Source organism: Symsagittifera roscoffensis, chromosome 5, assembly GCF_963678635.1.
Source record: "Symsagittifera roscoffensis chromosome 5, txSymRosc1.1, whole genome shotgun sequence".
NCBI lineage: Eukaryota > Metazoa > Xenacoelomorpha > Acoela > Convolutidae > Symsagittifera > Symsagittifera roscoffensis.
In genome coordinates this window covers 21,745,547-21,772,777 of record NC_087066.1, presented here as the reverse complement: position 1 = coordinate 21,772,777, position 27,231 = coordinate 21,745,547, and the positions used below count along the sequence as shown (strand labels likewise).

At 35.3% G+C, this 27,231-nt stretch overlaps 2 protein-coding genes across 8 annotated transcripts in view; both read right to left on the bottom strand.

The window, feature by feature from the left end:
* The window catches only part of LOC134845643 (mitochondrial inner membrane protein OXA1L-like), a 136,912-nt gene that overhangs the window by 38,718 nt on the left and 70,963 nt on the right, over nt 1-27,231 (bottom strand). The window contains exons 2-4 of one of the 3 annotated variants that reach the window (XM_063862660.1): nt 5,425-5,668; nt 3,467-3,592; nt 2,396-2,539 (exon numbers count right to left, since the gene is read on the bottom strand). In XM_063862660.1, coding sequence (XP_063718730.1) covers nt 2,396-2,539; nt 3,467-3,592; nt 5,425-5,623 — 469 coding nt within the window. In that variant the 5' untranslated portion in view covers nt 5,624-5,668. Of the gene's footprint in view, nt 1-2,395; nt 2,540-3,466; nt 3,596-5,424; nt 5,678-27,231 lie in introns of all 3 variants that reach the window. The other 2 variants (XM_063862658.1, XM_063862659.1) reach the window with 2 other exon arrangements.
* LOC134845694 (latrophilin-like protein LAT-2) overlaps nt 17,043-27,231 on the bottom strand; it is a 29,202-nt gene continuing 19,013 nt past the window's right edge. For all 5 annotated transcript variants that reach the window (XM_063862742.1, XM_063862740.1, XM_063862738.1 and 2 more), the window contains exons 3-5: nt 25,900-25,974; nt 19,930-20,257; nt 17,043-17,713 (exon numbers count right to left, since the gene is read on the bottom strand). In XM_063862742.1, coding sequence (XP_063718812.1) covers nt 17,059-17,713; nt 19,930-20,257; nt 25,900-25,974 — 1,058 coding nt within the window. In that variant the 3' untranslated portion in view covers nt 17,043-17,058. The remainder of the gene's footprint in view (nt 17,714-19,929; nt 20,258-25,899; nt 25,975-27,231) is intronic.

Here is a 27,231-nt window from a genome sequence, read left to right as displayed (position 1 = left end):
AATGACAGTTAAAGAGAATCAATGAACGCAAAGAAACAGAAAAGAATTATATCTAAACCAACAGCTTTGAAAAAAATCAAAAATTCGAATTTTCCGCGGGCAATATTTTTTGTGCCAGAAAAATTGAGTGGTCGCTTTTTGACAGTTTTGAGATTAAAACGGTCAAAAAAACCAAAAATTCGACATTTCTGATATTTTTTGTGAAAGAAAATTTGAGTGGTCGCTAATACAGGGGAGCTGCTTTCCACTGCCCGCTATATCTATTGATCCCACAAACCAGATTGAGGAGGGTAGTTTTCGAGAAAACGAAAAAAAAAGGAAAATCTGGGTCAAACAATTACCCACAGATTTCTCGAAGGCTGTAAACAGAGAGTAAAGTAAAAGGAGACTAGGTGAGTATGCAGGCATACAGGGGAGTGGAAGGTCTTTCCAATGACACCATTTTTGAAAATCGTTTGAATAGTTTTTGAGCAAAAAAAAATAAATTTTCCACAAGAAAGAGAAAAAGCCTCCAATGCAGAGGAGCTTCTCAGAACCAGTTATTTCGATTGAACCCATCATCTCAGATTTACGGAAGTGCGGTTCTCGACAAAAGTATAAAAAAACTCGAACTTTTTTCCGCAAAAAAAAATTATGAGGGAAAAAACATAGCCAAATGAAAGTTAAAGAGAATCAATGAACGCAAAGAAACAGAAAAGAATTATATCTAAACCAACAGCTTTGAAAAAAATCAAAAATTCGAATTTTCCGAGGGCGATATTTTTTGTGCCAGAAAAATTGAGTGGTCACTTTTTGACCGTTTTGAGATAAAACGGTCAAAAAAACAAAAATTCGACTTTTCCGATATTTTTAGTGCAAGAAAATTTGAGTGGTCGCTAATACAGGGGAGCTGCTTTCCACTGCCCGCTATATCTATTGATCCCACAAACCAGATTAGGGAGGGTAGTTTTCGAGAAAACGAAAATAAAAGGAACATATGGGTCAAACATTCACCCACAGATTTTTCGAAGGCTGTAAACAGAGGGTAAAGTAGAAAGAGACTAGGTGAGTATGCAGGCACACAGGGGAGTAGAAGGTCTTTCCAATAACACCACTTTTTGAAAATCGTTTGAATAGTTTTTGAGAAAAAAAAATTTCTCCGCAAGAAAGAGAAAAAGCCTCCAATGCAGAGGAACTTCTCAGAACCAGTTATTTCGATTGAACCCAATATCTCAGATTTGGGGAAGTGCGATTCTAGCAAAAAAATAAAAAAAACTCAAACTTTTTTCCGCAAAAAAAGTTTGAGGAAAAAAAACATAGCCAACTGACAGTTAAAAAGAGTCAATGAACGCAAGGAAACAGAAAAGAATTGTATCTTAACCATCAGCTTTGAAATACAAAATAATAAAATATAGCACAGAGGCAAGGCTGCGCTTCGCAAACACTTCCGACAACACGAACAAAAAACAGCTCTATCAAATGAAAAAAATAAAAAGTAGAAATAAGCCAAGAATTATCAAAAACTCGGCTAGGTGTCGAATTCGAATCTGCGACCTAGCAAATTTGAATCCCTGCACTAAACGCTCAGCCACGGATTCTTACAATCCCAAAAACCAGCCATCAACGCAGATACATATGCTAATAAACTGCTAATTCAATGTAGCAAAAACAGCACCAAATACAAAAAGACCAAATTTTGCATGTAATAAATTGGAAAAAAATAAAGCCAAACTATGTATAAATTATGCATTTCAAAAAAAATACATTGAGTTGGAAAATTTCTGAAATTGAGCTTTTTATCAATATACTGCTGTTTGAAACAAAGAACTTTTTTCAGTTCGTTTGATGAATTGAAAATGCATCAGCTGTGTTAACTTTTTAATAATCAAATTTCATTCGCGACTTAGGTTGGAAAAAAAGAGCTCGTACTAATACACTTTGCTTTGCAAGTGTAATGATTAAGACTTTTTTTGAATAAAAAAGTCAAGTTGGGAAAATTAGATCAATAAGCAATTTTTTATTTCGCTGGGAAATCTGGAAAAAAAATTCCACTTTCGAAATTAGAATTCGCTCACCTTTTACATGACCTTTATGTTTTGACCGTTCACAAGTGTGGAGTTTTCCTTCCTTTTAACAAAAGAATGGAACTAAATTTAAAAAAAAAGCGTCAAAGCGCGAAAATCAAATCAACAATAAAAATGATCACGACCTACATAAGTCCTACGTTCATCGACTCTTGAAAATCAACGCGCAAAAAAATAACAAAAACACTACGTAAATACGTATATAACTGAGTTCATGTCACATTATCAATATCTGTTTCACCAACAAACCCTGTCCAAATCCGCAAACTCATAAAATCTACAAAAACAACTCGGCATGCGCATGTTTGGAATAACTGCTTTGTGAGAAGTACCTTCGTCTTCTCGATATTTGCTCTTCGCGAGATCATACTCGTATTGGACCTCCTGGCGCACAGTCCGGTGCTCCCAAAAGATGCTCATAAATTTCTGCTGTTGGATGAATGAGTACCACAGTCCAAGTCTAACTGCCACTCCACCTAGAGAGAGAAGACATCACCAGATATTGGAAATCTATCAGGAAAAAAAACATTGAAAATACATCATCAAAAGACCTGTTAGGACGAGCTGCTACAATAGGTACATATTTTTTTGTAAATTTTCAGAATTTATTGACCAACAAGCCATGCTTTTTCGGCCTACGAACCATAAATCAACTACTTTTCATGATCCATAGGCGTTCATAAACTAATTAGATTTTAAGGCAAAAAAGTTATTAGATTTTAAGACTATCTGGTTGTTTTTCAATTGACCTGAAAGCTCTTTCAAGTTCAAAACTTTTTACGACTGCCATTTTCTTGAATAAATAACTCAACTTGAAAAATCCGAATCCGATATTATTATTCATTTTAAACCAAAAGTCAACAGCTTTTGTCGTGCAATCAGCCCTTTTATTATTGGGGAGCCCAATTTGCATTCCACTTGGCAAATGAAGTTGAAAAGAAATAAAAAATCAAACCGCAAAAAAATATATACTTGAACGTGAGCAACTACTTTTCATGAATACTTTTCTTCGAGTATTTTTCAGAGAGCTAGAAAAATTTTTGACCAGTTCAAGAAAATTCAACAATTTTTTTTTTTTTGGAACTTGCGCCCTCACAAAACTCCTACATCTTCCCCTGTCCTGTCGAGCTATGTTACAATCGTCTGCATCGCCGCATTTACGATCATAACACTTTAATTAGCCTCTGCAAACAAGTTCGCTTCGATTTAACATATTTTAAAAACTCGCAGTTTCTCAACGCATTGCTCTTTATCAATTAAGTGACTCTTGCTAAAATGAAATAAACTACCTCCGCTTTTTGTTTTTTTTTTAAAATTTCATATCTTTTTTACAAAAATTGAGAGCAACTTGAGGAAACCTGTGCTTCTCCTGTTAATCCTAAGAAGAAATATACTGAACTTACATGTGATGATGGCCCCGATGTATGTGAGTCCGACTGAGGAGTGGAGGAACTCGATAGATCTGGCTGCCACGTGTGTGGGAAAATAGTAAGTGAAGCCCAGTTCACTCATAGTCTTCCCGACCTCAACTGCTGTTAAATATAAAAATTGAAACTACGACAAAACAACCAACAATATACATCGCAAACAAGCAAAAATAAAGAGAAACTTCAGCCGCCTATTAAAAGTTAACATCGATGATGCCCACACTTTATGTAAGTGCAAAGTGATATGTTTTTCTCCCAGTAAAACATAGTTTTAAGACCAAGTAGCTTGTCCAAATTCAAGGTAGATGAATTTCCGAGCCGGAAAAACTGATAGCCTACGCAGCACGGTAATAGGTAATTGTAAATTTCTCCAGCCTTTATTATCCCAAATTTCGCCATTGTAATTATCCCAAATTCTCGTATGTAAGCGTAAAATCGTGAGACTTCCTAGCGCCCTTTAACATGTATCGGATAGTTTTTGATAAAAGGAAATATTGACAAACTATGAATTTAGGGCTGATAATATTAAGTTTTACAATAAAAGTGATATATGAAATTAACGAATGCGACACACAGCTAGTCTAAATTCAATTTGGAACAATTTTGTTGTTCGGGACAACTCGCAGCTCATAAATAACTAGTATTACAATCTTAGGATCAAAATTTTAATTGAGCAGTTTAGATAGACAGTTCAAAATAGTGGTGGGCGCGCACACTCTGAGAACACAAAGATCCAGGGATTGAACCACACACTCAGCAAATGTTCTTTATGACATTAATCTGAATAAAAAAACACCAAGTATACATACTCCTCGCTTTCTCCTAGGGACGGAACAATAAAACACCAAAAATGTGCGCAAAAATGAGCGTATGAGATGGAACTCGTAAACATTGTTGAACAGGTAATAAAACACAAGCGTTCTTTCTTTGTGCAAAAACTCGCTTACTCATTATTGCTGCAATTTTCTAAAATGACTGAATGTTTATACTGGAAGTGGTTTTTATTCAGACCGATTTCTTCTTAATTGACCCTTCATGATGATTTTTGTTCCTACTTTCCAAAAAAGTAAGGAATATATATATATATATGTTCGGGGTTTTTTTTTTAACTCAGACCAGTTCTCAAAAATATTGCCCTCGGGGGATCGCTCCATGGATCCTCGTGGTCCCTGAAGGATCGCGCTCAACACTAGACTTTCCTGACTGAAAGATTGCTGTGAAACACTCGCTAAAAAACTAACGTGACTAAAGGAGCGCTTTGATAATTTGATGCTTGCTGAAAGTTTTACGCGCATTACTTATGCGTGGCAAATTATCCCGCACCACAAAATCGTTTCAAAGTCAATTGCGGCAAGCTATTGGTCTTTTCCATACACGAGTCATAATATTCAGCTTAAAATTCATAGTTTGTCAACATTTCCTTTTTTGTTTAACATCTAAAAAAATTGATGCCCTGAGCTTCAATAATACGGATATTCACTTTCGACAACGTTTCTAATGAAACTATGGGTGCGTGAAAGTTACCAATTTGGGGTATTTAATACGCGCTATTTACCAGTTATTAACGCGTAGCGTGTGAAGCAAATGAAAGCAATCCAAATTGATTTGAATTCGATTAATTGCTCCAAATAACTTGTTTTATTAGTTCCAAATATTTGTTTTATTAACGTCAGAGCTTAAATAATATGTCACATTCTTCCACAGAAGATTGTCCAGAGTAAGAAAAACAGCTGTTCATGACTCTGAAACAGTTTTCGTACTCATGCGATTGAACCATTTAGGGACCTCCTAAAATATTGGCCACATGAATTTGCGACTTTTAAACACCGACAAAAAATCTTGACAATTAAAAAAACAAGTTCCGCTTCGCTTGCGCAAGAATAGTTATGAAATAATTGTAAGCAACATATTACGATAGTTAGAAATCTGCTCACTTGTCTCATTTATCCCATTTATTGGAGGTAGAGAGGCCAAAAACTTGGACGTTGAAAGCTGGCCGACTAGAGATGGATTTGTGACCAAAGATCGGAAAGATTGCACTCTCAAGTTACCTGGATGCTCTTTCGAAGAGTTGAAAACGAACATTGACGATGGCCTCGACTTGACGAGTCGCAAACAAATTCTACACGACATTTTTCAAATCTCAATTTTCTGATTCTATTTTAGAAACATCAACCTGAAAATGCTGTTTGATCTCGTCAAAAAGTCAGACATTTCGGAACCCAACCACAATTGTGACAAATGCAGGACACATGTGCATTTAATTTGCACATTGTTATCTACATAAAAAGTATATGAAAGAAGCAAAGCCGAAAACACCGCTTTTAAAAACAAAACGGTGATTTTTGAAATATACATTTTCGTTGAATATAAAAATTATCATTCCCAATGGCCTTATGGAAGTTTGATGACTTCGGTGATCTATCTTGATATGCATCTCGAATTAATTTCTCGGTCTCAAAACATTAGACATTGGACATTTTTCTCCGACAATAGGAGAGGCGTTTAAGAAAACTAATTTTGTTCAATTTGGGAAGAATTAAATTACATTCTTTAGTATTCAATAAATAATTCGTACATTCAGTCAGAGAATATACCGTTTAGAGCACCTATTTTGTATGTTATTTTTTATTTGTGGTAATTGCGATTTAAAACAGTTGAATTGTTGTCAAATTTTAGATCGAATCGCCATAAGCTGTCATAAACTAGCAGAGAATATTTTCAGCATAATTTCAGCACAATATCAGCAGTTCTTTCACGTTTGAGTTGAGATCGTATCTTTGGGGTTAGGATACTCTGCGCACCTTTGATCAAGTTAGTGTTTCCCAGATCCCATCTAACACTTTCCAAGTACCTCATAGTTTGAACAGTTCTCCAATCCAGCGATTTTTTCATATAAATCACTTTTGGTCCAATACTTATGAGCTTCATATCACTTAATTTAAATTGGCGTTCACTATCGAAGAGCCAGGACATAAAATTGGCACTATTTTTCTTTTGTAAATCGTCGAGAGAGAATTTTGTCGATATTGCTAAAATCTGTAGACTCGGCTTCCATCTGATAACTCGTGTGATCAAATCCAAGCATATGGGAAACGAATATGCGTTCAAGTTTGCAAAAATTCCAACAAAATTGAAGGTCAGTGCCTTCAAGTTATGAAGTGCCATTTTTTCAAAAAACCATGAATCCAATTCATCTAAACTCTTTAAATCGAGAGACAAATGACTAAATTGACCGCTATTTAAAATCGTTGGTAGCATATCATAGTTGATCGCCAAAGTGGAGCAGCGACTAGGCAGCTTGTCCAAGCCAAGATCTTTTGGACGTTTCGCTAGTTTGTCGGGAAAAACAGCAATCGAGCATAAATTCGGGAACATGTGTGAAATAAACGCCCCAAATTCTTCAGATAGGTCCCGTTGCTTGAACAAATGAAGGTTTTTAAGATTCAAAAGAATAAATGACGTGAATTCTTTTGCCCGAACAGGGACACTCTCAATTTGTAAATCACTCAGGTTCTGTAGATGTTTCATGTCTGTGATGCAGAGAAGTTTCGAGCCGGCGTACCCAAACATTACTTGTTTCTCAACACTTTTAACAGATACACTTCTTGACATCTTTTCGTAGAAAGTTTGTGCGAAATCAATATAACGATGGACAATGTGAAAGTCCACACAATTATTATATAATGCCAGTTTGCGAGTCACTTCAAATAAAGGATCTAAATCTGATTCCATTCTTGCATTTAAAAATAACAGCAGATAAACTGACTCCAAATGACCCCATAAATTAGCATCCAGAAAATCGAGAACTTTATACATCCTGCCGAATGAAGCAATTTTATCCGAGATACTGAGCTGTAACTTAGTAATCTTCCATTGAGGATTATTCTTAAGGACTGCAACAGATTTCACTGCCTCTTCAATTCCAGTGGTCGCAGTTTTCACCTCAAGTGTGTACCTCAACTGCAGTCTCTTTATAATTACGTATAAGTCCCTACAAGTCACCATCAAAGAGACAATATCAGAGACATGATCATGGCCCTCGAACAGGATAGGTTCGGTTAAAAGCTGGCATATGCACTGAAGTACATATTCTGGGAGGTCACAAAGCTTAAAAAAACTCATCACAACTGAAAAAAACTGCAATAATAACTTCTTTGTATCGAACTCAAAAAAGCCAAAAAATAGAACACTGTATAAAGCTCCTTCAATTAACAGGTACTTACACGCTAGCCAAGAGAGTCAATGTACCGTGAACTATTAACTAGATGCACAGTCGACTGCAGCAGTGCAACTTTCCAACACATACAACGACCAGAATCAAAAACGACAGGTAAATTTTATCAACACTGGCAATATTCAGAAGCTACCTGACTTAAACAGAAAGAGAACAGAAAAACTGTCAAACACTCTAACAAAACAAGGAAACTAAAGTAAAGCTTATAACAAAGAAAAGGTGAACCCCCATAGGTCACAATATTCATAAAAAGAAAGAATAAATTTCTCCGGTCACTCATTACATAAATTTATCAAATCATCGTTATAAGAAATAATTAAAATGAGACTCTGAGAGGATAGACAACGGGGCCATATGGCCCACAAACGCCTACCCTAGCTGTGCATGCTTCTTTCACTATCAGGAAAAGATTTTTTTTTTAAATGTTTTTAGAATTTGTTGAAAATTCGTAAATTCATCCATACCTCCTAAGCTACGAAGCTACGAGCATTTGGACGATCAAGTATTTTCGTTCTAATCAGAATCCTATATTATACCTTCGTAAGCAGGCAACCGCAGGTAAAAAAGAAAACAAGCCTAAATTTTAAATTAGATTTTTTTTTGTAAGTTTTCGAATTTTTTTTAAATCGTAAAATCGTCCATATCTCCTAAACTAGGAATTTCTGGAAGGTCAAGTTTTAGCGTTAGAACTTCAACCTTAAAATACACACCATTAGCAAGCAACTAAGGGTTCAACAAATTTTCTACTTATAATTTGAAAATGTAATCGAATTAGATTTTTTTTTTCTAAGTATTTGAATACATTTTTTCAAAAATCGTAAAATCGTCCAATATCTCCTAAACTAAGATTTTTTAAGGGCATGTTTTGGCGTTAGAATCTCAACCCTAGAATACACTCCAGTCAGCATGCAACCACGCGTTCAAAAAATGTCTATTTTTAATTTGAATATGTAATCGATTAACTCTTCATTTTGCACTAAAAAGACAGTTTGAAATGTATGATAAAATGTTACTAATTCTGTTTTCGAATATCTTTCAATATCCTCGGGGATTAACTTTTTCGATTTTTTTTAACAAATGGGTTCAGCTAATACTTTTTTTTCGACAGTCTCGTGGCCCTTGTTTTCTTTTCAAAGGAGAACATATCGTTTAAAAAGCTTTGAGAGAGAGACTTTGTGACAGCACGAACTTGAGTAGTTCGTAAACATTCATTTTAAACACCGATAAGAATTTATCCTATAGAAAAATATCACGAAAACATCGCTACGCTTTCGAAAATAGATGAAGTTAAGAATTTTTTTTTTGCAGTAGAAATAAACATTCAAGCGAACTGTAGCTACAACAACTGTATATCAGAAATCCATATTGAATGATAGGAACCACATTACTTCTATAGTATTCATAGCTCCCAAAATTTAAAAAAATCAGTCACATAAGTCCCAAAATTTATCTTCATGAATTCTGATTGGTTGAAATTTGAGCCAACGAATATATGAATTGATGAATTACTGTTCAAGCAGCATCAATTCAAGCTGCAGAATATTGACCGCCGCTCCAACTTGCTGCGAGCTTGCCAACAGAGGGTAGGACTATACGAAATTTGAAGCCGGTTATCGCCCCGAACCTTCTGCTTTCTTTTGGGACCGAAGGGACTCATTTTAGAATACGCACTAACGAAAACGGTGGCGTTCCTCATGCTGGAGGGACCAAATGCTTGAAATTAACGTTACAAGCATTTGGTCCCTCCAGTTTGTTTCAAATCAGTCCTTTCAGATTACTTTCAGCCGATCAGAATTGAGTATTCAAAATCAGAATTGAGTAAATCGCAAAAATCTCAAAGTAAGAAAAAAAATTCAGGCCATTAGTGTTAATACTGACAGATTAGATAATAAGCAGATGAGTTTTCAAGAATGAAAGATTCTTATGAACTTGAACTCATAAGTTTTGATGTTTATCTGAATAGTATTGCGATTGTAACCCGAAATTTGTAATATTTTTGATTATTTTCCACTGATTTAATACATTTTCTGTAAGCCACTAGGAAAACTTAGCGATTTTGATTGGGCGAAAATTTATCAAGCATTCAGTCCCTCAAGAATGAGAACCCTCCGCAACGAAAACGAAACAATTCCGCATGTGAAAGATAATGTCAACAACTTCTACACCAAAGGATACTGCAAATCCACTGACAGTATCAGCGAAACTCAACCACATTTCACTGTCCTGTGATATTACCTTCAGACCGGTAGCTTCAACTTCACGAAAAAATAACAACCAATCATGGCATCCTTCCTTCAATTCCTAAAGAAAACCGAGCAATCAGCTTTGACGAACTTGTCGATAAAGCTAGAACAAAATGAATTACAGGAATTCAGCAGAAAATGACCACTGATCAGGAAACAAGAAGAAACCAACTCAAAGGAATCGGCTTCACTCTCCTTCATTAGTGTTCGGCCCGATAGGATTACCGCGCACGTTACAAAACGCCTCCGCGTTTTGTGGCAAAAGGTTCGGAGACAAGGATTCATGGGAAGGTCCTCTCAGCAACAGCAACTTGGAAAAATGCTCCCAGTGTACTTAAGTGGAATCAACCGCCTTCGCCTCTGTCGTCTATATCATTTACATAAAGAAGATTACAAGCCACAAAATGTTTCATGTGCACTTATGAGTAGCACCTTTGGAGCAACATACGAACACAAAACTCTAATTACAAGCAGCGTTGATATGGGCCCGACCTAAGAAACTCGTTAAAGTTCAACCACAACTCAGCATTGACCAAAAAAAAACAATTCATAAACATTAGCAGCACAATTCCTCAATGCTGGATCTAAACACCGACAGCAGATTTCGTATTGGTGAAGTACTAGACCTCTCATTAGCCTATAAATAGAAACATCGATCAAGAAATCCTAGTCCCACAAATCTTCACTGATTTCTCCTCAACTTACTGGTGGGCCAACAAAATTTTATTCTTAAGAGTCAAGTTTCACAAAAAGAACATAAAATGACAATAACTATCAAAATTAGTTTAAATGAACAAATGTCAAATCCGAGTATTACAGGAGAGTTTTGATGTGAACAGCTGATGTGAACAGAAAAACATCACCAAAACTGTTAAAAGCTCTTGTAACAAAACAAGGAAAGTTAACTAACAGAAAACTAGAACTTTATTGGAAAAATCGATCGAAGTGTTCAGGCAAACGCGTTTCTTTAACAAGGCCAAACTTACCGACAATCATCCGAGAAAAACCCATGGAAAACACCATCATCAAATAGACAGCAACAGAAACCATCTCACCTGGAGAAAGACCACAACTAACCGACTGTTCGATCGAATAAACTTTCAGTACAGCACAATTCAAATGGACAACGATGAGCCGACATCCTTAGCTCAGAAGACAAAATATGCAAAACCCTCATCGAAAACCTTTTTTCGATAGCCGCAGTACTTTTTCTACAACAGGCGATCCTCGACTCAATAGCCGACGAAAATCATTTCGATAGCAACGACACCCAAATGAACAGGCGACTACATGATCTTCATCCCACTACGAACATCGACTATCTAGAAATAAGATTGAGATACGCGACAATTTAACTCAAACCTTTCACAATTTTTCTTTTATATTAGTGCAAAAAAAGGACCGAAAATTTACGCAATGAACAGTCAACTGTACAACTGCAACTTTTCAACACATTTGTAAGGACGGAGAATCAGAAACGACAGAGTCTTGCAACACTTCAAAAATTAGCTGACTTGAAGAGAAAAACTACACGAAAACTGTCAAAAGCTCTTGTAACAAAACAAGGAAAATTAACTAACAGAAAACTAGAACCTTATTGGAAAAATCGTTCTAAAAGGCATTCTTTATTCAATTGTTATTAAACAAGCAATACTTAAATTAAATTTTTAAATATAATTAAAAAAAACCGGTTGATGTGCTAGTGGGGCGGGGGGGGGGGGAGGGGGCAGGTGGCGTCCGCTTCCTTCAGAAATTCGACCCTCGGACAACGCAAAGCACACCCCCCTCCCCCCTATGGTACTAATTTAATACATCCATCTTTAGCTGACCGACTCAAAAGTTTTTCTAATTGCGACTTTGGCGCCATTATATACAAAATTTGTTGGGGGGGGGGGGGGGGGGGAAGCTCATTCAAAACTTTCCAAACATGCCAAAAAGCGCTCTTTTTTTTTTACTGCGGCGCAGAAAATGTGGTCAAAACAGGGTCTTATGAGTAATTTGGGCTTGGAAAATCAAATCGGTCAACTTTAAATAAGGTCGACTAAATTTGCAAAAAATTTTCTGAAAAGCTATTTTCTAAAAATAGTGTAAAATCAGCCAGCAAAATACACTGCTATAGCATTGGATCGAACTCACTATCTACAACGTCTCAGATAAGCACTTAGACAGTACCCTCTCCTGAAACCTTATGAATAACAGAATTTCAGAAGCAACTGCAAAACAGTAACGAACGAAACTTACTTGAACTCTTAACACACAAGCTATAAAATCGCCACACATATTTTGAACTCTACACGGAAAAGCCAACACAGTAAAATGAGTTTTCGGTTGGGAAAAATTGGACTGATCGAGGAACAAAAGCTTTGTAAGTGCTAAGAAACGAAATATCAGATCAATTTTTAAACCAAGCTGCACTGCACAAACACAAGGCCAAAAAATAGTTTTAAAAAGGTAAAAAAAAGGTAATAAAAAGATAATATTAATGAGATTATGCTCTCAACAGGGTATGCAGACGCTTGGTTTTGTGACGCGCGGACAATTTTCTGTTTTCCGAACAAAATCACGGTCGGACTCCAACTATTGGCCTTTGTCATTGTAAGCAGGTGCGTCAAATCTTCGCCACATGCGCAAATTAAAGTCTGAACTTTGATTTCATATGAATCAAAGGTAAAATGATTGAAGTATTCTGTTACTTAAGTTGTTAATCCGAGAAAAGTCTAGATTCCGATTTAAGAAGCGTAATTCTCTTTACAAAAAAGATTTGGTAAAAATAGCATGCCACTCAAATAATAGCAAATGGAATTTCAAACAAATCTATCTCCGTGAGAAGAGAAAGAAAACAAACAAAAGCTTTTTTTTCTGGAAAAAAAATGAAGTTTTACAATTTTTGGTTTTGAATAGTGTCCGAGAAATCAATGGATTCTCAGCTTATGAGCATAAGCTTTCAAATTTGATCTATTTCAATTCAAAGTATTGACTACGACTAAGAGAAAAACATTCGGTAAATAACCTCACACGGTTACAGCCAACAACCAATATACTGAAAAATAACGCCAACAGACAGTTGGAAAAGAGTCAATGAACGCAAGTAAACAGAACAAAATACATACTTAATTTTTGAAAAATCTCAATTTTCGATATTCAAAGAAAAAAGAGGGGCATTTGAAACTATTTGTTTTTCTAGAACAATTTATGATGGCACTTTTTCGATAAAATTAGCCTGAAAAAAAAAATGGATCAAAAATTAAAATTTTTAACTCGCTGGAAAATCTGAAAACTAAATTTCACTTTCAAAACTTGAAGTTAATCAAGTTTTTCGCGACGTTTTACACTTCCTGTTGTTCCTTAAGGATGTTTGCCTTCCTTTTAACGAAAACAAAACGAAGTGAAATTAGAAACAGATCAAAAGTCAAACCTCGAAAAAAAATTGAGCTTGAACAAAAAAAAACACCAAGCCCTATCTAAGAGTCTGAACTACGTCAAAAAAACAATCAAAAGATTTGCATGGAACACATAAAAATCAATTACGATCCCTAAATAAGTAGAAGATGTAAGATGAAGGAAGTACATTGAAACGAACTTAGAAATGGTAAATTCCTAAAATTACCATTCTGTGAACAAAATTGTTTACGAGAATAAAAACCTAGTACCCTGTTGCAATATCCTTCCTTATCGCAAGGGTAAAAAATTACAGAAATACGTCAAAAATACTTGCATCTTTGACGAAAATTGCCGACCGCACAAAAACATTCCATAATGTGACAACTAACCGACAAAACATAAGCACACAGGCAATAGTCCAACATTTCAAGTTTCCCCGGAAAACTTCGTTACAATTTCATACATACAGAAATAAAACAAGGTCTGTCCGGGACTCCCAGGTCTTAAGGTACAGAGACAATCGCTTTACCTCTATGCCAAGTGGAGAGCAGTCTCGAAATTGCCAAGCCATTTATGAATAAACTTTAATTTCAACTTCAGATATGCAAAAAAATGGTTACGAGAAAAACTCTACTTCCCAATTATTAGACACTTTTTTCGCAAGTGTAAGCAAAAGTAAGAAAATTGAGAATGTAACAGTAAGTTTTAAAAAACTTTAAAAGCAGGACTCGATTTGGTGAGCTGGAAAAATGCTTTCAATGTCGAAAGTTTTCATTTGGTGTGATTCGAATGATAGCCAAAAGAAGGTTGGAAAAAAGTCAATGAACGCAATTAAACAGAAAAAAAAATCGACTTTTTGAAAATTTCAACTGTCGAATTTCAAAGAAAAACAATAGATCTCAAAGCTTTTTGAAATTTCAGAACAATTTATGACAGACCTTTCTTCGATAAAATTAACCCAAATTGAGAAAACTGGATCAATACATAAATTTTCTATTTCGCTGAGAAATCTGAAAATTGAATTCTTTTTTCGAAACTAGAAGTCGATCACGTCTTTTGTGACATTTCCATTTATGACTGACATGTTTTATTACCATTCCAAGTTTTATCAAAACTATTGCAAATTCATACACAGCGGCGAAGCTGCACTTCGCAAACACTTGCGAGAAGACGACCAAAACGCAGCTCAAGTAGCACCAAATGCAAAAATACACACTTTCGCTCGTAATACATTGCAAAGCATAAAGACACATTGTTTAAATTATGAGTTTCAAAAATTGTCAGATATATTGAGTTAGAAAACTTCGGAAATCGAAATTTCAATATTGTTATATTGTTTGAAGCAAATCACTTTTTTCGGTTCATTTGATGAATTGACACAGAGGTGAAGCTGCGACGAAAATGCAACAAAGAGCTCTAAACGGGCAAAATAAAGCGAAATAAGGAAAAGTTAAAAAGCACCTAGAAAGTTTTTTTGCTGAGAGAAGGCGTATCACGTTCTGAAAACTGCTCCACGACCACTTGTAATTTTACTAACACTAGCCACCAATAAAGCAGCTTCAGTTTCTATTAAATTGCCATTGTTACGTATCAAAAATTCTTCCAAAAAAAACTCAAATGCTCCAGATGTGAATACTTGACCTACTGATTAGGAATCTCACGTCTTCGCCAACGTCGCTTGCAAAAAAACTAGAGACCCAGCTGATGCTGAATTCAACTCTTCTAATATTTTTAATCATATTTTGTACTGATACGAAAACGCGTAATTTTCAAAGTTTCAAAAAATGGACTTCACGCTATACCCTAGAGTTTCTCTGCTCAAAAAGGAGACAAAGCGCTTACTTAAAAAAGAACACTTCAACTCGCTCTTTCAATTGAAGCGAAAAAAAATCAAAAAAAGATTCCAAAAATCGATCAATTTTTCCTAAATCCCTTTATTTTTCTCTACTTAAGCATAGGAATAGCCTGTTTTCCACACCAAGAATTCTAGATTGGAGATTTCCACATCCTAATTTTGTAGAATGAGTCCTTAATATCAGACTTTTCTTGTAGTTTTTGAGAAAATGGACGAAATTTCTTTTAAAAGGTACAAATTTTAAAGAAATTTTTCGAATTCCATAACAGCTTTTTAAAAAAAACAGGTAAACAGATTACGCAGGCAAAATCCAAGCGCCAAGTTGATTATAACGAATTATCAAACTAAGACTCAACAGTTCAGGTTTCTGAAAAATAAAATAATTTTTCAAAAGACGGGCCATACATGTTTAAAAAGCAGGGCATAGTCGCTTGCCCGGGTTAGAGTCGCAAACTTCATGTTAATTTTCGGTTAAGCCACTTATATCCGATTTTGCAGAGTAGTTTTTGATAAACAAAACAATTAACAAAAAAATGTCAAAAAGGTACTTGTTTCAGACCACAACATTTTTCTATCGAATTTAGGTAATAGCCGCTTGAGAGGAGGATATTTCATAATTTGTTCTTTTATTGTAACCTTTACCTCTGATTTGTGCATTTTTAGTATATGAAAAATTTCAAAAAAAAGTAGGCCAAAAATCTCCCTACTGAAAATTGCGAAGGCCGTAGAACGTGAGCTGGAATGAAAAAAGACTAGCGAAATATGCAGACACATAGAAGAGCAGCCAGTTTTCATTTTTTAAAATTGGTTCCGAAGTTTTTTGAGAAATTGAAACTTCTGCGAAAAAAGCAAAAAATAATCCAAGCGTTGCAAAAAAATAAAAAAAATAACAAATCCCATACATTTTCATAATAGATGTTTATTCAAATAGGATCTAGCCAAAAACAAAGCAGCATTATATTCCATTAAATTGCTTATGCTTAAATAAGCCTAAATATGATTAAATTGAAATATACCAAAAGTGCCACCAAATGAGCACTTTTATTTGCGATTTGGGTTAGAAAAAAAAGAAGGTTCGTACCAATACGCTTGCTTCGCAAGTGTAAAAACTGAATCATAGAACTTTTTGGGCTCTTTCTCACTTCCCCCCCCCCCCCGCCGCCTACCTTTCAAGACATGAGTGAAGTTGTTCACCATGTCAAATTTCATAACATTGTGACAACGTAAAACAGTTTTTCAGAGCTAAAATTCAACCGGGAGGGAAAGTGGAAAAGAATCCATTTTTTATTCCGCTGACAAAGCTCAAAATTGAATACAGTTTAGAAGTACGCTAGAAATTCGAAGTGAATAATTAAACAAAAGTCAAACAGCTAAAAACCACAGTGAGCTATAAAAGTGACCACACAAGCAATAAAAAATACACATCCGAAAGACTCATCCTAAATAAATGACATCAGTCTTTCCCACTGAAAAAGTAATTACAACACGCACCAAACCCTTGATTTTAGAATGAGACTCGCTCAATTGATATTGGAGGAGAATCAGCCGAGATTCTTAGAACCCGGTCAGGTCCGCGATTAAATTTTCAATTTTTTCGGTCTCGGAAATGTTAATTCCGCGACCGAATATCCATAGTCTGGACAGGGTTCTAAGTCGCGGACACACTCTGGAAATAGCGTATTTCGGTCGCGATGGTCGAATAATTAGTCGCGGCAGTCGAAAAATTAGCCGCGAATTAAACCCTTTGAGCCTCTCAAAAATTCATTACACTAGGAGTAATAGCAAAAGGGGACTTTTAATACTTTCAATATACAAATTGGTTTGAAAAAGAAAACATTTTGAATTAAACAATTCAACTGCACAAAGGAGGTAGTTCAACATAATTTATTTTCCGTATTTCGTTCGTATTGGCAGATGAAATTGTGGCTATTGCACTACTATTAGCATCTCTGTTATTCTTGTTAGCTCTGGTTGTACTGAATTTAGCGATGTCAAGTAACATGGGCGAGGTTTCGCTACGATGCTTGGATCCAATACGGTTTGGATCCGTTCGATTCAAGTTTCTGGAAGTATTTGAGGGTTTAACTAAAGTCGCTGTCTCAGAGTAATTAAAATTTTGATTTTGCTGGTGATTACTAGTCGCTGTATTTGAGTTATAATTGTTTGCTCCTCCGTTGTAAGCCGTGTTTAGGTGTCTTGTCGCTGAACTTCTGTTTTGTGGGTTTAAAGTGTTCATTTGATCTTGACCTCCGGGAGGTTTCGAGGACGGCGATATTTGGTACTGGTTGGATCTGGGCGCCGTGTGGTATGCACCGAACTCATACATGGACTTGCAGTTGGAATTGTAGAACTGGCTTTGAAGTTTGGCTGTCTGGCCAGAGAAGTCTTGGCTCTGTGGAATTTTGCGGATGGGTGTGCTGTGGAACGAATGCATTGAAGACATGCGACTGGAAGTGTTGATCCGCACTTTTTCCCAGAATATTTTTCGGTCCAGACTACGCTCCGCTCTGAAACATTGTATCATAACAGTTGAAACCATAGGAACATTTCAAAAAGTATTTCATTTCTCAACTTTCTTACTTTTAAAACGTGTAACTGAACTTAGAATTAAGATTTCAGAGCTAACATTCTCAACCACCGTTCATTTTCAGTTTAAAAAAACTGACATAATAACAATAATTCTAAAAAAAAACTTTCCCTAAAAATTGTATCAAAGTTTCTTTTTAAAAAAATTTGAAGACGCAGTGTTCTCAAAGGTTGGGCATCAAATATGTATGAGAAAAAAACACCTGAAACGACCAAATCTGGGTCACATTGACAACCTTTTATCATAATTGACAGTTTAATAATCAAACATCGCCCCCAGGGATCAAAATCCTCCCTACGTGAACAATTAGACTTAGATTGATAAAAAGGGGTCGAATTTAAGTACAAGGACTTCGGGCTTTTAGAACGCAATCGTTTTCAGTCGAAAATCAAATATAGATAAATATTATCTCATTGAGGTCAAAGTTGACGTTTTCTTCCAAGCGATAACAGAAGAGGATTGTCTTGCTAATAAGACTAGGCTGAGCAAAGGTTCAGTTAGTATGAAGTTGAAGTATATTTAGTCAGGACAGAGTTTTTCACTTAAGATACCCTAGATACAACAAATGCAAAGCGCCAGAATATCACAAACTTCAAATATTGGTTTTTTTTCTATAATTCTGACCGAAAAATCTTGGATATTGGGCAAAAACACTAGCAAACAATTTGAAAAGTGGTGGTGAACTCAGCAAGAGAATTTTTCAACTTTCTAGCATTCTGGGACAGTGCCCGGGTTGAACTCCATACACCGAAAATGCTTATCATACAATTCCATACAACAAAAATCTTTATCATACAATTCCATACATCAAGTGTTTGGAGAAAATGCTTGTCATACAATTTTCATGCATTTTCTAAGAACAATAGAAATTAAAAATTAAACAATACCTGCGGCTTTTTGAGAACAGTTGAACAGACTGGTAACGGAAAAAACTGGCTTTAATTTTTTTTTTGAAAAACATGCTTACCATACAGTTTCCATATATGAAAATTATTGAAAGTTATTGCAAATTCCAGGCGATAGTTATTGCAAATTCCAGGCGAAAATTTCAGGCGATAGATGTGTCAACCTTGAAATAAACTGGAAAACTTAAGCTTGCGTTGAATGAACGAAGTGAACTTTCACTCACTCCGTTCGTGATTTTTCTGATAGCCAATTCATCTTCACTAATGTTGATTTTGTTCTCAATTACGGAGATCAGGTTGCATGGGAATAAAAACGCGGATGTGGTTTCAAATTAACTCAAACATCGCTCTTAAAATTAAAATGAAACGACAGGAAAAAAATGAAGATTAAATTTTCTAGTTCTTGTGTATAAATTTTATTTCTTCTTATGATAAACAAAATGCACATTAATCAGTTTTTCTCATTTTAGATTCAATTACTTGTGAAAACTTTGAACGGAAATTTCGTTTAGGTGATAGACATGTCAATTTGATAGAGTTAATTTGAAACCACATCCGCATTTTTATTCCCATGCAACCTGATCTCCGTAATGGAGAACAAAATCAACATTAGTGAAGATGAATTGGCTATCAGAAAAATCACGAACGGAGTGAGTGAAAGTTCACTTCGCCCATTCAACGCAAGCTTAAGCTTTCCAGTATATTTCAAGATTGACACATCTATCGCCTGGAACTTTAATTTGCAACACAGGCGAAGTGCTGCTCATTACGTGTGATACAACATATCAATAACAAGGGGCAAGCTAGCCGACGGAAAACAAGAAAGCTGCCAAATCAGTATAAAAAAAGTTTAAAAAAACTATCTACCTAAGTTCGGGAAAATATGTCCCGATTTGTTTCAAAATTTTTTGAAAACAACATGCCAAATTAGCCAATTTTAATGTTAAATTAGGATCGGAACAAAACTATGAAGCGATGACTAAGCCGATAATACTTGAGCAGACACTCGTTAAGCTAAACAAAATTGCAATGGTAAGAAAACTGAAGAGCCGATACATAGATTTTCAATAGTCGGAACAATATTCAGTGCCTTAAGACTGTGAAAGACTATACTCCAGAAAAAGAGCCTTTCTGTTGACAGCAACAGTTAAGTATTTCTGTTCTTTTTTGTGATGAAGTCACGCGGAAAATTCCGAGCCTGACGTACCAATTATGACGTCACCAAACTTACCTCACATTGTACATGAAGAGCAGACTGACCAGCGTGGTCCTCAGTTGGTCCAGAAACACTGAGAAATAGAAGGCCAACGTCACTCTCAACACACTGTAGAACAGATGGATGCACCAGCAGATTCCTGCCACGAATATGAACATCAATGACGTAATCAGCCACTTGCGCGTCTTTTCGATCTCGAGGGAGAAGGTAGTATTACGTAACTGGGCGTCTGCTTGTTTCGCAGGTTGGAATCTGTAGATGGCCACTAAGAGGAAAAATATTGAGAGGACAAGCGTCAGAGCGGTCGGAAGAATCGAGGCGAAGATGAACAGGCCGACATTAGCTAAAACAACATTGATATTTGTCTATAAATAATCATATGATTGCATATTTGAGGATTGGGACTGTTCGTGAAAACGAAAAAACAGGTTCATAGAGAGATAAAACAAAACAGCTACACGTCTCCGAAATACACGATATAGAGAATTGCAAAAAGTTCGGACAGGCAGAATTAATTAAAAACAGCAACTGTCTAGACATCAACAGAAATTAAAACTGAAATAAACACAACGTCGAAAGCTCATAAAGCAGAGTTACGGGATCTACTTTACAATCCCCCTTTCAAGAAAGGGGAGGAGATCGTTAATACGATTACTTGCAGCGAACTTTCGACCAATCAACTTTCGAATTTGCAGCAAAATTCGAATTTACATGCAATGCTCTAGTGCGAATTTACTGTGTTTATTTACAGGGCTGGAGATTCTTTAGTAGATACAATAGGGGGAGGGAGATTGTTAAGTAGATCCGAGTTTCGCTCAAAACCTATAACTACGGTGGGCAATTGCATCCGAAGTGTCGAAATAATTCACAGTAAAATCTGGATGTTCATCGCAGTATTTAAAAATTAGGCTAGCATAATCATCGGATAATCGACAATCTCGCATTTTGAATTTGGTCAGACGAAAAATTCAAGGTTGTTCGGCTTCAGGTTTTGCATGCAAAAAAGTGTCGAAAAGCACTGATTGCTCATTTTAATTAATTCCGTCTGTCCGAACTTTTTGCTACTAATTATAAACAGGCGAAAACTATCAATGAATTATGAAGATCCTATAATTAGTAGCAAAAATTTCGGACAGACAGAATTAATTAAAATGAGCAATCAGTGCTTTTCAACGTTTTTTTTGCATGCAAAATCTGAAGCCGAACAACCTTGATTTTTTTGTCAGACCAAATTCAAAATGCTAGATCGTCGATTATTCGATGATTATGCGAGCCTAATTTTTAAATGCTGCGATGAACATGAACATCTAGATTTTACTACAAATTAGTAAGCAAAAGTTGTTGAAAAAACGAAATCTAGAGTTAATTTCCACAAAAAAAAATTAGATAAGGCTGCCCCAGAAAAACAAACGGAAGTGAAGATGATCAAATCATTCAAAATCTGAAACTAATCGCAGAAAAACATTAGCCACACTAAGCAATAATTTTTTTTCAAGGTTAAGTATTCGACGCTTCGGATGCAATTGCCCGACATGGATATAAGTTTCGAGCAAACTCTGCTTTATGAATTTTCGACGTTATGTCAGTTATATCAGTTTTATATTCCGTTGATGACTAGACAGTTCCTCTTTTTAAATAATTCTATCTGTCCAAACTTTCTGCAGCTCTCTATACAAATGAAGTATTTTATAATTAATGCCAAATTGATGGCAACATTTTTTTTCGGTCAACGAATCTGAACGAATTTAAATGACGGCTGAAAGTAAGTTTTCACTCAACTGAGCAGGTTAAATCATGTCAAAAAATCTAATTAACAACTGTTTTTGGACCAATTAATTTGCTCAAGGTCACCGATATTGCCAACACTTTGGCATTAACTATATAAAATTATAACTACAGTGCTGATTTAAATTGACCCGACAAAACGCGTTCAACTTAATATACTTAGTAGCAAAAAGTTCGGACAGACAAAAATAAATAAAAAGAGCAAATGACCTTTTTCAGACAATTTTTACATGCAACAGCTTATTTTTCAGACAGAAAGCATGAGATGTCACCTGAAAACTCAAATATGCATGCAAAAATTGCTCAATTGGCAGATTGCTCTTTTTAATTAATTCTGTCTATCCGAACTTTTTGCAACTCTCTATATTTAAAACGCGCTTTTCTCAAATTGGGTTAAGTTTAAGTAAAACTCATGAAGATAAAACTTGCTTGAAACTTTAGCAGAATTAATATGATAAAATTTGTTTCGCGAAATTTGAGCCCAAAGTTTTACCCTAAAAATGGGTCATTTTGGCTTTTCTTAGTTAATGAAAAATTACCACAAAACTACCCAGTCGATCACCAACATAATTAAATCAACGTGAGCCCCTCACGTAGCCCAACAATCATTAAGAAGGGTATATTCTCCAAAACATTGTATAAAATAATTTATTTTTGTTTGATAGACAGAAAAAGGTCGTTTTTACTATATAAAACACCAACTTTTTATTTTAAAACGTTTTTTTAACGATTTGCGAATATTTTTTGAAGAATCTACCTTTCTTAAAATTTGTTAAATTACGTGAGGGGCTCGGCGCACTTTGATATAATTATGTCTGTGATCGACTGGGTATTTTTAGCGTAATTTTTGATTAACTATGAAAAGCCAAAATGACCCACTTTTGGGGTAAAAATTTGGGCCTGAATTTCGAAAAACAAATAACACCATATGAATTCTGCTAACATTTTAAGCAAATTTTGCCCTGGTGAGATTTCACCTAAACTCAGCCCAATTTGAGAAGAACGCGTTTAAATTTCAAGTTAAGAGCGTTTTGCACAAATATAAATTAAAAAAGCATATATTTTGAAAAAATTTTGCATGCAAAACCGAACTTTTCAGTCCAAATTTGTGTCACGAGGGTTGTCTAATTGCATGCAATAATCTGTCAAAATGTTTCATATGCTCTTTTTAATTAATTTTGTCTCTTAATTAATTAGCAGCGAACAGACATTAAATATAGTTAATGCCAAATTGTTGGCATTATCTTTTCGGTCACCGAATCTGAATGAAATTAGCTTACCTAAAACTGCTCATTTTGAAGCCGGATTTTTGTTATTCACAAACTTCCGCACGTAAAAACCGCGTGAAAAAAAAACAACTTACCTAAACTCCTACTGTTGGCCGATTAAAATGCTCAAAGTCACCAATATTGCCAACAATTTCGCATAACTATAAATAAAATACAATCTGTCTATTGAGAACAAAAACTCCCCGACTCGTTGGGGGACCTTGAGACATCATCTGACTTTGTATCTGAAAATAGATCGTTTCCTCTTTTGAAATAATTTTGTCAGTCCGAAACTTTGCAACTCGCTATATTTAGCTAATACAGAATATAGAGACTAAAAAAACTGAACCAGACAAAACATAGCCAACAAACAGTTGGAAAAGAGTCAATCAACGTAAGTAAATAAAAAAAAGCACTGGCTTGTTTTTTTTTCAAAAACTTGACCTTCAATATTCCAAGAGAAAATAAGATGCTGTTTAAGCTCTTAGAATTTCTGGAACAATTTATGATTAAATTTATGTCTTTTTTTAATAAAACAAACTTAACTTGAGAAAACTGTATCGGTAAAAAAAAATTCGAACTTCAAAAAAAAAACAGATGGTCTTAAAGCTCTTGAATTTCTAGAACAATTTCTGACTGACACTCATTTGTTAAAATTCGCTAAGAAACCTGATAGTTAAATTCCATTTTTGAAATAAGTCGATCAAATTTATTCGAGAGCTTTACACTTTCGCTGTTCGTTAGTGGAGTTTGACTTCCTTTTAACAAAGGAAATAAACAGAACTTGAAAAACCAAAAGCCAAACCGCTAAAAAACAACTTTCAGCGCGAACAACTTTTACGACTTTTCCTGAAAAACAAAACGAAAAAAAAAAAAAAAAGTTAATCGACTCTTAATTTTTGACAAAGGGAAAAACTAATTTTTCACACAAAGTATGCCTCATGCCAGCTAAAATTTAAGCTTGTCTGCAAAAATGTCTCAAATTTGGCACATTGCTCTTTTCAATTAATTATATCTGTTCCAATTTTCTGCAACATACTATAGCAGAAACCACAATTGTGTGTAAACCGCTCCATAATCTTGGGAAACAGTTGCCATCTCAAAGCTAAAGTTCTTCCGAATTCTTCAATCAACTCACTAGCATGCAGAAAGTGTTCATTGCTATCAGTTTAAAGTAAAAAAGCAAAACGTCCAAGCTTAAAAACATATTGATAAATTTAAATAGCTCAGTTCTTCTAAGCTTAAAATCATTTATGAGACGGTTTTTTGCCAGCCATCGTTTTCAGAGAATGAAATAGACCGCGATTGCCAAATAATCCCAAATGAGCCAAAGTTTTCAAACATCTATAGTTTTATTAAAAATATATCCCAATACAACCGTCTTTTCAATTTTCAACTCAGGGTGTTCAAATCTTTCAGATGATACAAAACACTGTGCTAAAACGGTTTAAAAAATTGAAATTTGTCTGAAAAAACAGATAACACAAACACTTCCCTCCTTTTATTCAGAACAATTTTCCTTCGGAACAATTACAAAAACCCCTAATAGCTTTAAAAAAAGTAGATAGCCTTAAAGCAGACTCTTTGAATTTCTAGAAAAAATTTAGGACAGACACTTTTTTTATACAATTGGCCCAATTTGAAAAACTGAACCAATGGGTAACTTTTTCATTTCGCTGGGAAATCTGATAACTAAAATCCATTTTCAAAACTAGAAAGCGATCATATTTTCTGTGATCCTAACAATTTCTCAGTTTGATAGTAAATGTTGCCTCCCTTTCACAAAAGAAAAAAATTGATCTTAAAAAGTAATCAAAAGTCATACTGCGAAAAAATAAATTTGAGTCTGAAAAAATTTTAAGATTTATCCTGAAAAAAATCATCATGTACTCTTAAAAAGAGTCCAGAGACTCTATTAAAAGCGTCAACACGGTCAAATTTCGAGCAACCAACTTACGGCTCTTTAAATTCAGAAGTCTTTTAATCTAATACTTTGTATATCAAACCAACCTATTTAGAGAAAACTGAATTCATAGCTATTTTTTACGCCACTAAGAATTATAAAGCAAAGTTCACTTTCGACCAAAAAGCCATTGCAGTTTTACGCTCCTGTTTCATCTTTGTTCTTAAAAAGCGTGAATTGACTTTCATTTAGCAAATGATTTTAATAAAACAATAGTCAAACAGTCACCATTTAAACTTGAGCGTAAAATTCAACAATTTTCTGACAATAAATTTAATTAACATGTTCTTAAAAAGAGAGATGAATGGCAACTTCAGTTGATAGAATGCAATTTATCTTTCTGGCTATCCATAATAGCGGAACAGAAAAAAAAACATAACAAAAAAAACACAGAAATTCAACTGAAAAATTTTAAAAAGCGGACTTGCTTTCGTTGTTAAGTACCTTGTAGGGCGGATCTAGGATTTCCTTGAGGGGGTGGCGGATTTTCAAAACATTTCGAAGACACTTTTTAGGTTGACCAAATTGAATTTTCCAAGCAGTCTCAAAACAACGTAATGACCCAACTTTGACCAAAAATTTTGCGCCACAGCCAAATTTTCGGAAAAAAACAGGCCAAAAAAAGGCGTTTTTGGTCACTTTTTAGAAAATTTTAACCAAAAAATTGCTTTTTTTTCGGCGCGCGCTCCCCTTCAAAATTGGTATATAGTCGCGCCACTAGAAAAAGTTAACGGTTGGTCGGCCTAAAATGGATGGCATAAAATAATACCGAAGGGGGGACCCTTTGGTTGGTGAGTGGGTGGAATACCTGAGGGAGGAGGGGGGTATCCGTCCCCCCCCCCCTAAATCCGCCCCTGGTACCTTGTGTATGTCTTGTTTTAATTTTGAAAAAGATACCGATTTTTCCCAGCATTTGACTGAAATAAATTTATGGACTTCAGAACGAGTTGAATTTTGAAAGAAACTTACAGAGAGAACAGAAGCGACTGCCATAGAGGAATCCGAGCCAGTAAGACTGGGAGTAGTGGGCCACTGCTGTCACGCCTGAAACACAACAATACAAACACTGAATACACACTATTCAAACATTGTTATTATGCAGCCAGCAATATGGCATTTAACGTTTCTACCTGAAGAATTCTAACATTTTAGCTAACACCCACTCAATTTTAAATTGTTTGTGAAAATTTCGTTTTTAATGCTCTTTAAAATTTTCTTGAAACTTGCTGAAGGATTTTTCAGTGTCTACCTTTTGGGACGTGACTGGCATCTGGTTCGATCTACGGCGTTGACAATATTTTTGAAACTTTATATCAAGCAGGGTTCCTTTTATTATCGAGGGACCCTCAATTTTAGGCAAAATCATGCATCAGGGGGTCCTAGAAAATAAGCACCTGAGAGTTAGTTTCTACTTCCTTGAAAAACAAAAATATTTAAATAAAGAGCATAAAAACAGCCTTAAAATGGAAGCCGACCTTCATCTAGTCTATTGGAGCTTCGCACAGACATATCTATTTCTACAAGTTCAAGTCTTTAAATGGTATCAAACAATCAAATCCGGTTTGGACGAAGAAGGGTCCAACTCTTGGGAGCAATCAGCACCCGCCTTTATTTCAGACTTATATTGACCTGAAACGGGAGTTTTTAACTACTTGGGCCCACTTTACATTGATAACAGGAATATATCTTATTGATATAACTACGTCGACGAATTCGACCTAGGATAATCCGTTATAAACTCAGATCAACTTGTTTTCTTTTCCAATTTCCAATGTTGACTTCTTGACAGTTGCATCAAAGATAACAGCTTACAATTGAGTCCTTTAATCCTTTCAGTTCATTATATATTTAGGGGTGAAATAGTTCAAGAGTGAAACTTTCAGATAACAACGCAAGGGCGGATCTAGGATTTTCACGCAAGGGCGGATCTAAGATTTTCACGCAAGGGCGGATCTAAGATTTTCACGCAAGGGCGGATCTAAGATTTTCACGCAAGGGCGGATCTAAGATTTTCACGCAAGGGCGGAAAATTGTGTCGACTTTTTTTAAGTCGACCAAATTGATTCTCTGAGCTCTCCCAAATCATTATAAAGACCCTATTTTGAACAAACTTTCTGCGCCGCCAGCGAACTTTTGAAAAAACAGCCCAAAAAATCGCGTTTTCGGCTTTTTTGGAAAATATTGACCAAAAAATCGCGTTGGTCGAATCCTTTGGGTCGAATCATTGAGGGGGGGGGGGGGAGGGGGGTTGTTAGCTTTTTTAGATCATTAGCATTTTTAGCCCATGGAATATTAACCTAT